At 36.3% G+C, this 12481-nt stretch overlaps 1 protein-coding gene across 1 annotated transcript in view; it reads left to right on the forward strand.

Moving 5' to 3' along the window:
• The window catches only part of LOC111140907 (FYN binding protein 1), a 170650-nt gene that overhangs the window by 101315 nt on the left and 56854 nt on the right, over positions 1–12481 (forward strand). Inside the window, exon 3 of the mRNA XM_022493167.1 lies at positions 1991–2147. Within this exon, the coding sequence (XP_022348875.1) occupies positions 1991–2147 (157 nt within the window). The remainder of the gene's footprint in view (positions 1–1990; positions 2148–12481) is intronic.

Below are 12481 nucleotides of genomic sequence, written 5' to 3' on the forward strand. Positions count from 1 at the left end.
ACAGAATGATATTTATGATATTGAGAAAAATAAAAATACTAGTAACAAAATAGCAAATTTTACTCTCCTGCTGTAAAAGTATATGTTTGCACTCAAACGTTTTAAAGTACATGTAATTCAGTAGTTATTGCTGGGTGATGGGATTATGGGTGATGTGTATTTAGTTTTGCTTGTCTTTGTATTATAATCTCTGCTATATATACACGATTTGTTTGTGAGGTTGTTTAATACATTTCAATGTTTAGAAATCATACCTGAAACAAAATCTTCTCATTAATGATTCAAGGAAATCATTGAAAACAAGTAAGAATGTGTTACCTTTGAGAGCAGACACCTCATTGGTCTAAAATAATGAGTCCAATGAAACATCATCTACATTTTTAAAATCATAAAGAATATAGTATTAAAGTTGATGTAGACTTCTTCACAAAATCCAGAATATTAAAACTATGGTTTACAAAAGCTTAGAAAAAGTAAAAGAAATTCTTTTTTTTTTTTTTTACTAAGCAATTTTTCACCCATATACTCTACACTTAGATTTAACCATTGTTAAGGTTTTTCTTAACAAGAGAAGAGAAATTTCTTTTAATAGTGGGAATTAAAGATATTATCTACCTCAAAAAAGGGAATATTTATCAACATTACTAATCATCATGGAAATGAAAATCAAAAGCACAATGAGATATCACCTCACACATGTTAGGGTGGCCATTATCAAAAGACAAGAGATAGCAAATGCCCGGAAATGGAGAAAAGGAAACACTGTATACACTGTTGGGAATGGAAACTGGCACAGCTACTATGGAAAACAGTATAGACTTTCCTCAATAAACTTTCAGTTTATTATTACCATATTACCATATGATCCAGCAATCCCACTTCTGTATAGATATCTAAAAGCAACAAAATAATTATTCAAAGGGATATCTCTACTCACATATTTATAACAATATTATTCACAACAGCCAAGGAATGGATATGACCTAATGGTCCTTCAACAGATGGATAAAGAAAATGTAGTAGATATATATAAAATGGAACATTATTCAGCCTTACAAAAGAAGGAAATCATGTCATTTTTGACAATATGGATGCATCTGAGGGCATTATGCCAGTGGAAAAAACCAGAAAGCCAGACAAAGAAAAAAAAAAAAAAAAACATGATTCAGTGATGTGTATAATCAAAAAACAAAAAACAAAAAAAGTCCAACTCATAGAAACAAAGAGTAGAAAGATGGTTGTCAGAGACTAGGGTGAAGAAAATAAGAAGAGGTTGATCAAAGGGTATAAACTTTCAGTTATAAGATGTATAAGGTCTGAAGATCTAAAGTAAAACATGGTGACTATAGTTAATACTGTATTGTAAAGGGGCACCTGGGTGACTCAGTCGTTAATCATCTGCCTTCAGTTCAGGTCATGATCCCAGTGTCCTGGGATCAAGCCCTGCGGCCTCAGCAGGGAGGCCTGCTTCTCCCTCTCTCACTCTTTCTGATTGTGTTCCCTCTCTTGCTGTGTCTCTTCCTGTCAAATAAATAAGTAAATTCTTAAAAAAAAAAAATATTGTATTGTAGAGCTGAAATTTGTTGAGTGACTAGAACTAGAACCTTCTGGCCCTCAAAAAGATAAATATGTGAGATAGATAGATGTGTTGATTAACTCAATGGAGGCAAAACCTTTCTCTCTCTCTCTCTCTCTCTCTCTCTCTATATATATATATATATAATATATTATATCAAATCATTGTGTTATATACTTATTTTATAATTTTGTTTGTCAATTATCCCTCAATAAATCTGAAAAAAATAAAACATTTTAAATGTCATGTTCTATGATACTTAGAATATTACACTCTTTAAACATTAATTTAACTTAGGATGAATCTCTTATATTTTTATATTTAAGATCCTCATTTCTACCTATTTGGAATAGCCAGCTCTTGTGTTTTAAAGATTTATCTTAATTCAAGGTATTTTTTTGCTCTGCTTCTTAGGTACCAGCAAAGGCCAAACGTCTTACTCCACTGCTTCCCTACCACCACCGCCACCACCCCATCCAGTCAGCCAACCGCCTTTGCCAGCATCTCACCCGACACAACCGCCAGTCCCAAGTCTACCTCCCAGAAACATTAAACCTCCCTTAGATCTAAAGTAAGCAAAGATTATCTTGCCATTTCTTTGTCAATCTCTTCCCATAGATTTTCACACTATGCTTGGCTGAATGCTGGAGTTTCATGGTAAACTGCTGGGGCCACAAATGTGGGCAGATGGAAGGAGAAGGAATGTCTGGGCAGGCTGCTCTCAAACCCCCATATCCTGGAGCAACTATTGTTTAACTGTTTTTACAGTGGTTTTTCCCCCTGGAAGTTCATTTGAAGAAAATTTCCACTGCCTTTTTAAAATTTTGAAGCATTCTTAAGGTTAGCACTGCAATCATCTCTTCCACCATCACCATCACTGCCACCACCATCACTACCATTATCGTAATCATCACCACCACCATCATCGCCACCACCACCATCGTTGTCATCACCACTACTATCATCATCATCATCACCAATACCAACACCATCATCACAAACATCACCACCACCATTATCATCATCTGTCATCATCATCACTGCCACTACCTTCACCACCATCACTACCATTATCGTAATCACCACCACCATCATCGCCACCACTACCATCCTTGTCATCACCACTACTATCATCATCATCATCACCAATACCAACACCATCATCACAAACATCACCACCACCATTATCATCATCTGTCATCATCATCACTGCCACTACCTTCACCACCATCACTACCATTATCAGAGAGCCCGATGCGGGACTCGATCCCAGGACCCTGAGATCATGACCTGAGCCGAAGGCAGCGGCTTAACCCACTGAGCCACCCAGGCGCCCCTCTTTTTATATTTTAATCTAAGCCTTTTAACAGATCAGGAATTTCAGTATTAGCTGACTTGAGTTTCACAAATTATTTCATTTAAAGAAGGAAAAAAATCATGTTTCTCAAAATGTGGTCTTTGTTAAATAAGCACCCACGTGCTCTTTATGCACTCTAAATTGTGAAAACTACTGCCATAGATCTCAGTTCATAGGCAGCCTAATAACAAATGTCTGAACAGTTGAATTCTGACAATTTAATAAGATCCTAAAATATGATTCTTTCCAGGAACTACGAGTCATATTTCAATTGAAGTATCTAAAACATCAAATATCACTTTGGCTTTTAAAATAAATGTGCTGTATAATTTATTGGTGTTTCAGCTATGACACAAGGGTACCCAAAACATTTTTCTATGATTGCTGTACATAGTTGATCTTTCCCCATCACATACTAATTTTTTTTGTCACTAACTAACTTGTACTTCTTTCCGTTTAATGTCATCCTAGTTAGACTTCTCCCTAACTTGTCAGGGATTTTTTCAATATAGTTCTGTTTTCCAAAGCAACCGTAGACCCTTCAACAAGGCATTATTAACAATCTGAGTTAAGTGTGCCTCCTTATTGTAATCTTGCAAAAAACTACATCGGAGGTTTGGTCAAAATGAACACTATGATACAATTTGTAGGGGTCAAAGTTTACCAAGATAAATATAAGTAATGCAGTTTTTAACAAGGCATACCAGAAGAAATCGGGCTGGGGGATTCTAAGCAGGCATAGCTTCCGCTACCTCCCCAGTTCTTTTTTTTCCCCCCAAGATTTTTAATTTATTTATTTGAGAGAGAGAGAGAGCACAAGCAGAGGAGAGAAGCAAAGGGAGAGGGGGAAGCAGACTCCCCACTGAGCAGAGCACCTGACATGGGGCTCAATCCCAGGACTCCAAGTTCATGATCCGAGCTGAAGGCAGATGCTTCACTGACTGAGCCGCCCAGGTGCCCCTATCTCCCCAGTTCTTATGGATAACTTTGGATTAGTGTCCATCATATGTTGCTTGTTTGAGGTGAAGTCCTGGCACATATGGAAAGCCCAAGGTGGGGGCTTATCAAGTCTCTTATTCTTCCTCCCAACTTCATGAAACTGAAACTCCAATCTCACAACCTTTCTTGGTTGCAAAATATGGATTTAGCAAGCCATATTATCTGGATCTACTGTCCCCATTTCATGTACAGTTTCTTACTTGGATACCAGCACTGTCTTGTTTCACTGTCCACAGATGATATAATAATGATTAACAGATCATATATAGACACATTACAATCAAGTAACAAGGATTAGTCAATGGATAAGGGCAAAAGTTATCTACAAGTTTAAAGGGATTTGATTCCAAAACTGACTCCAAAGTGCATGGTCTTGACTGATATTCTTCATAGACTAGTTTGGATTCTTGTCTCCTCCATGGCTGACATTTATGGCTGAACTTTGACTAGTCCAGTTGTTATCTATTCATAATCCTTTGTCATGACCCTATACTCCCATCTGGTCCTGCTCTCTTACTGCCAAAGGTTTCCTTCCTTTTGGCCAAGTCACTGACTTTAAGTTTAATTCATTTTAGACTCAGTGAATTTCTCTATTGGATGACCTTTTATTCCAATTCCAATTCCAATACTAATTTTAAATGTTATTCTTCCTACTAATTATATGACTTCTGCTTATATTTGACTATTGTCCTTTCTGTTCAATACCCTGTGACATTCAATTATACTACTGTGTACAGAAACTAGTATTATGGTGTCCAACCATATAGTGATAGAGGATAGGAATGTCTAGGTAGAGACCAGCTAGTGCAAATTCCTTAGGCAAGAACCAGCTATATGTGGTTAAAGAAATAGAAAGACATGGAGTGGGCTGGAATACCATAGGGAAAGGGAGAATGGGCTGAAATAATAGGCACTGACCAAATTCCATATGTCCTAGATGATCATAGTTTAGAATTTGTGATAGGAAGTTACCAAAATTGGAACAATTATGAACAAGAGTGTTACAATCTGGTTTACATTTTATGACTTCTCTTTGCTATGAGGAGAATAAAATGTAGGTAAATAAAAATGAAGCTGAAAGACTAGTTAGAAGGCTTTACAGTCAAACACAATGTGATTTGGACCAGCATGGTACAGTAGAAGAGAGATAAGTAGGTAAATTTGGACTATGTTTCAAATGTAGCTCTGGAGAGAATTGTTTATATATCAGGTATAGGGAGTTAGAAAAAACAAAAGAGGAATCAGTATGAGTGGTTGCTAAATATTTAATCATTAGATGTTAATTTATTGATTTGACCAATTTATTATTATATTTGGACTTCATACAAGATTACATGCACAGTGCAAATGTAATAATATGATTTTAATTTAATTATATAACATACTGATAGAATTTATTAATTAGGTTTAGGAACTGTAAAACTTGGTACAAATTGCTTGGTTAAAATCATTAAGCAAAGCTCATAGATGAGATCAATGAGGGGGAGAAATACGTATGTCCAACTGGTAAACCTGGCTGAGCTGTGGGCCATCAGGACAGTGTCTTTCAATCTGAGGTCTTTGGACATTCTTAGAGATCCTTAAATTTTCTGTACAAAATGTTTAATTGTGTTCTTATTCAAATGAAAAACTAAAAAAAAAATTGATGTAAGCTTGCATTTACATTAATTGTGGCAAAAGTATAACTTTATTTGCCTCAGCCTAATGAAAAATGAACAAGTGAAGGCCAAACAGTGTCACAATAAACCATGAAAACAACGGTTTCACAGTAATTGGAAAAAGAAATATAGTAGGAAAATTGAGTTATAAAACAGGACGAAAAACTATAGCAATGCTAAACTTTAAAGAAATATTCCTAATTAGAGCATTTTAATTAAAAATAGAGTGTGAAAAAAATAGAGTATGAATTTGGGCTAAAAAATGGATTTACTCAATGGTTAAACACATGCTACTAATTGCAAAGATTTACTACCACCATTAGAAAGTTATGCAAATACACCTTATTTAATTAAATTTTCCCTCGCAAATCTGTAATAAGGGAAGGGAATGAACATCAAGCAGAGTATCTACTGTGAGCTAGGTACTTATGACAGGCACTTTTGTTAACTAACATAATTATCATAAAATTACTGTGAAGTAGGATTTTTATCATTTTACAGATTAAGCAGAGAATCAGAAAGATGAGTGATTGTGTTAGTAAAAATTGAAAAATGGATAAAATGTCCAGTGGTAGAGAGGTTCTGAGGAGACAGAGCTTCATCTAGTCCACAGTGAAGGTAGTCCACTGAAGGACAATCTGACAAAAACTATGCGAATATAAAATACACAAGTCCTTATATCTCATCAAACCTACTCTTAGACATCTAGTTTAGAGGACTACCCCGCATATACACAAAGAAACATGTACGTGGGTGCTCATTGCTCCATTGTTTTTTGTTTTTTATTTTTTTCTGCTTATTTTTAAAGATTTTTAAAATTTATTTGACAAAGAAAGATCACAAGTAGGCAGAGAGGCAGGCAGAGACAGAGGGGGAAGCAGGCTCCCCGCTGAGCAGAGAGCCCGACATGGGGCTCGATCCCAGGACCCTGAGACCATGACCTGAGCCAAAGGCAGTGGCTTAACCCACTGAGCCACCCAGGTGCCCCTCCATTGTTAGTAGTCAAGGGAGAAAGGCTGAACAAACCATGCACTATACCAATCACAAAATACGCGCCACAGTTCCAAAGAATGACATCGACCCAGTATACATAATGTGATATTCAGAGTACAGGAATATTGGAGGTTTTAAGTAGACATTTCCGTGCATACATTCATAGGTGACTAAATGCATAGGAAAAGTTCTGCAAAGATAAACAATCTGGAAGGGGAGCAGAATGGGAGGTGAGAGGTCATGTGAAATTTTACTTTACCTATGTCTTGAACTTTTTCCAGATGTGTTTAATATATTATTTGTGTAAATAAAAATATTTTTGTTTCTAAGAAGGAAGAGGGAGAACATGGCATAATGTCACACCTCTAGTAGGAGCTTCTCTATGGCTTTTATATATTTTTTTTCTCTTCTGGGTCTCCTATGTCTCTCTCTGGTCTAGGTCTTGATTTATCACCTGATGCTTTTTTGCTGTGTTTGGACTCAGTCCCTCCTTTCTTTTACCTAGGTGACCTTCCAGAAATAGCAATGACAATAACAGTCATTGTCACGGAAGAGGCAAACATTAATTGAACTGCATACCTTCAGTGGACACCCACGTGTCTACATAGGTGTGCTGCTTGTAGTTACACTGGCTTGGAGTCACTTTTGTCTCTCCAGTGCTTCTTCCTTCCAAGTGTCTCCAGAATACCTGTTCGGTCCTGGGGCTACAGGGAAGATTTTCCTTCTTTCTTGACCATTCTGATCCTCTTTCCTGAACTAATGAGACTCTCTACGTGGTCTGATGGTCTAATTTACCCCTTTCCAAACTGCATCACTTTAGTGGAAAAAAACTATCTTCCTGGACGAACCTATGATCAGGCAATTTCCCTTAATAAAACTTTTCTTTGTGGCCCTTCCTAATTCTTAGCTTAAAAAGGTGACTGTCACAGATTATTATAGTTTATAAATATGTTTTGTTTGGTACACAGAGTTTTCTGGATTTTTGTTTCTTTAATTTTTTTTTTTAAGATTTTATTTATTTGTTTCGGGGGGAGGGGCCAAGGGGTAGGAAGAAGAAGAAGGAAAGAATCCCAAGCAGACTCCACATGGAGCCTGGAGCCTGAGGGGGCTCGATCCCAGGACCCTACGGTCACAACCCAAGTGGAAACCAAGAGTCAGATGCTTATCCAACTGAGCCACTCGGGCGCCCATGTTTTATTTATTTACTTTGTTTTGCTTACATAGCTGCCAACATTTAAATGGAAGATTTCACAGAAAAATCTGGATGTGTTCTTCACATATTTACAACAGGGTAGAACCCCACAGTAGCCGCCCCACTGAGATGGGACACGAGTCTCTTGTTGACCACAGTGACATTTCCAGCTCAGCGTACAAAAGCATGTTCCTGCCTGGCTTCCAATGACAGCTGAGTTTGAATCACCTGCTTTAATTATTCCTCTATTTGCTCATACTCTGAAGCCGCAGTATTGTCTCTACAACATCAATGTGTACTCCTTCCCTGTTCGTAGATGTCATATTTCTGGGTTATATTGATTTCATTTTAAAATCATAGTGAAGAATATTCACTATTCCTTCAGCATATAAATCAGTTCATATGTCAATATTTCTAAAACTTGAGTTTTAGTACTTTCTTTGCTTCCATAAATTAGTATACTTTTAAAACAAATTTTAGTATTTGAAAAAAAAAAAAAGAAATACGGTTATTGTCTTCTGCCCCAGTATGCTCTATCTTAGAGCAAGAGGCACTTAGTAAATTATGAGCACCTGACTAAAAAAATGTTTCTTGTGTACCAGCTTTTTTCCTTTTAAAATTATATCTTACATTTGTTACAAAAAGGAAAGATTCAAAAGTTAGCAATCTTCTCTCAAATTATTGCCTAATAATTTGAATTTCATGTGATTTTATGAACTGAAAATAAAGTCATTTATAAGAACATTTTACATTTGACACATTTGACATTTAATATATAGTTACATATAATTATATGAAAGATTATATAGACAACAAATGAGTAGTCAACAAAGTGATTGGGGGGAGTGAATTTTTAAGAATAAAAAAAATATTTAGAGACTCTGAATGTTAAAGTTGGGTCTGAAATAGAGAAGTTTAAGATAGTGAAGACTTTCTTTACTTATTTTCTCTAATTGATCATCATATTGTTTTGATCTCTACCTCTTCACCTTCATTCTAATTTCTACTTTAATTGTCTTTGTAAACACTGATGTTTCAGTATTACTTTTCTTTCCATTTTGTTGGACTGTTCTAAGCTGGCCAACATTTTCTTGGCAGCTTGCTTTCAAAGTAAAGTGTTTCTTACTAATACAGTTACATTGTTTTGTTTTCAACTACATTGGTTTTCAAAATTTCCCATCTACTCTGGGTTTACAAATCCTTTGAAGATAAGAACAGGTGACTTTGAATTAAGGCAAGGAAAAATTCCGTTAAACTAGGTATTCTAAGACAGTGACCCAGAAGTTTTAAGCCCTACCTTTGAAAGCTGCTGAGGATCTTCTGAAAATTTTTAAGATAATTTGATGTAAATGATATTTTATATCAGGGCAAACACTAATCATAAAAGAGATAATGTTCATTTTTTTCAAAGATTTACCTAAATAGAATGCTAGATATACCTCTAATATTCTGTATATAGGAGACACATGAGCACACACACACACACACACACACACACATACACATAAAATGTCATATAAGCATATGAAAAGATTTTTAGCTTCACTTATAAACATATAAGTGCAAGTTAAAATGTCATATCATTTTTTTACCCACCAGAACTGTTAAAAACTTAAAAAGTATGATAATGCACAATGTTAGTGAGGTTATGGTAAAACAGGTAGTCTTCTCTTGATCTAGAAGACAAACAAATTGGTGTTACTTACTAAATAACATTATCTACCAAATTGTTTTAATGTTTCATTTTTTGACTCCACTTTCTAAAAATTGATATTTGTAAACAAAAAAATTGGTGTTACTTACTAAATAACATTATTTACCAAATTGTTTTAATGTTTCATTTTTTTGACTCCACTTTCTAAAAATTGATATTACCAATGTAAATACACTTATGGGCAAAGACATAGGTATAAGAATGATTTTATAATAGTAACTGTCTAATAATCCAAAAAAAAAAAACCAAAAACAAAAACTTAGAGTTCCTCAAATGGTCAAACAGTTCTCCTTTGGGCATATATCCAAGAGAAATGAAAACATATGTCTACAAAAGACTGGTACATGAATGTTCATACCAGCATTATTTATAATAGCTCAAAAGTGGAAACAGCTCAAATGTCCACCATCTGGTAAGCAGATAAGTAGATGTGGTATCCATGCAGTGGGTTTTAATTTAGCTATAAAGAAGAATAAAGTATTGATATCTGTTAAAATATGATGGAACTGCGGGGCACCTGGGTGGCTCAGTGGTTTAAGCCTCTGCCTTAGGCTCAGGTCATGATCTCAGGGTTCTGGGATCGAGCCCCGCATCGGGCTCTCTACTCAGCAGGGAGCCTGCTTCCCTCTCTCTCTCTGCCTGCCTCTCTGCCTACTTATGATCTCTCTCTGTCAAATAAATAAATTCTTTAAAAAAAAAAACATGATGGAACTACAAAAACAATTTAGTGAAAGAAACCAGTCACAGAAGACCATATATTGCATGATTCAATTAGTGCAAAATGATCAGAATAGAGAAATCTACAGAGACCAGAAGTAGATTATTGGCTGCCTATGGTAGGCAGAGGACGGCAGGGGATAGGGAGTGACTGTTAATAGGTACAGCGTTTATTTTTGTTCTAAAATTAGGTTATGTTCTAAAATTAGGTTATGATGATGCTTGCACAACTATAAAGTATGAATACCATTGAATTATATACCTTAAACTAGTGTATCTATTGAATTATATCTCAATAAATGTTCTTTTTTTCAATAACCTAAATTTCCATCAATAAGAGACTGGTCAAATAAATTATGGTAAATCCAGTGCATGAAGCACTCCACAGCTATGGAAAAAAATTGATTGCCTTATTTGTCCCAATATAGAACAATCTCTTTTTTAAATCAAGAAAGCAAAATACAGGGGCTCCTGGGTGGCTCAGTGGGTTAAAGCATCTGCCTTCGGCTCAGGTCATGATCCCAGGGTCCTGGGATTGAGCCCCACATCGGGCTTTCTGCTCAGCAGGGAGCCTGCTTCCCTTCCTCTCTCTCTCTCTCTCTGCCTGCCTCTTTGCCTACTTGTGATCTCTGTCGGTCAAATAAATAAATAAAATCTTTAAAAAAAAAAAAAAGAAAGCAAAATACAGAATAATATATGCATCATGGTCTCTCATATACAGAATGATATATGCATCATGGTCTCATCTATGTGAAAAAAATGGAATATTCCTTGAAAGATGTACAGTTCTTGAAAGACTGGTAACAGTCATGTTTGGGGTAGAGACGGAGAGACAGGATCTGGAATGTGAGATTTTCTTTTCAATATCCCTTCTTGTATTTTCTTAAATGATTTACCATGTATCTATTTCTCTTACAATAAACTGTCTTAAATTAGCTTTTTATTTTTCTTAACAGAAAAAGAGTAAAGAAAAGAAAGTCCAAATCAGTAAAATATTAAATGCCCTACTCTGTACAATAGAGGTAAAGTTTTGGGTACATACAGATATTGAACATGGAGACCCACCCTCAGAAGTTTACTGTGTAACCGGGAAGAAAATAAATAAATAGATAGATAAGTAGATTAATAGATTGATTAATTAATTAATGTTGAGATTTTAAAGAAAATAAAATTAGTGCGAGAAACCACCTGTAAATGCTCTGTGTACGGATGGAGAGCTCTGTGAGCGGCATTCGTTCGCATGGGTGTTAACCTGTGGATGAGGCAGCACGACCACACTGCATTTAGAAGGGCAGGTGGCCTTTCAGAAGCTTGCTTTCCACGGAACCGTCAGAGGTACAGCAATTAGCAGATGGTTTCAGGCACAAATGGCAGTTTACAAAACTTTTTTTGAAGGGGCTAGAGTATGATTATCCTATCCCCTCTACACAGATGGAAACAAACGTGCCCTCAGAGGTTTAAGAAGAGCCTGTCCCATATAGTACAGACATTAGTGGTTGCAGATTCTAGGATAATTCATAATTCCTAACACCTGCTATGTGCCAGGCAGGCCCCCATACAATTTCTCATTCTCATGGCCATCCTGCAAGTTAGGGATCCGGAGTCTCAATGCAACAGGCAAGGAATAGAAACCCAAAGAAGCGAAATAAGGCCCCCTCGTGTACCACAGCTAGTGCTAGTTGGGATCAGTGGTCAAACACAAGTCTGAGTGATGCCAGCACAACTCTTCCTTCTGCCAAACCATTCCTCCTCCCATGTTGAAAATTGTTTCCAGCATGTTTAACAATCAGGAAAGTGAAAGTAGTGTTGGTTTGTTTGGGTACCTTGTGGGATGGTTCTAAGGATTTAAAGTTAAACTTCCTGATTCTTTACTCATTCTGAGATATCCTAACAGAACCAGGACTAGGCATGATTGGTTTGGGGGAAAAGGTGTTTTGTTTCATTTCCAGTCGAGGGGGCTAGAATGCAGTGTTTTAATGACGCAGCCAGCTCAAGAATAGATAAGAAGGCCATGAAGCGTTACAGCGTGGTCAGGTGTTTTTACAAGGTGGGTGTATATGGCCATTCCACAGATGAGAAAATAAGGAGAAATCAAGCAACTTACTCAACCCCAGATTGAGTAATAAGCAAGTGAAGGCTATCCTAAATGCGGTGGAATCTGAACTCAAACGCACATCTCCCAAATCCTGTTCATTCTTCATTCTGCCATGAAGCCATCCAAGCAAAATAAAGATACAGACATGGCCAATACAGACTTTTGTTCTAAGAAGTTTGG

The sequence above is a fragment of the Enhydra lutris genome, unplaced genomic scaffold (assembly GCF_002288905.1).
Source record: "Enhydra lutris kenyoni isolate GAN:26980312 unplaced genomic scaffold, ASM228890v2 scaffoldscaffold5, whole genome shotgun sequence".
Classification (NCBI taxonomy): domain Eukaryota; kingdom Metazoa; phylum Chordata; class Mammalia; order Carnivora; family Mustelidae; genus Enhydra; species Enhydra lutris.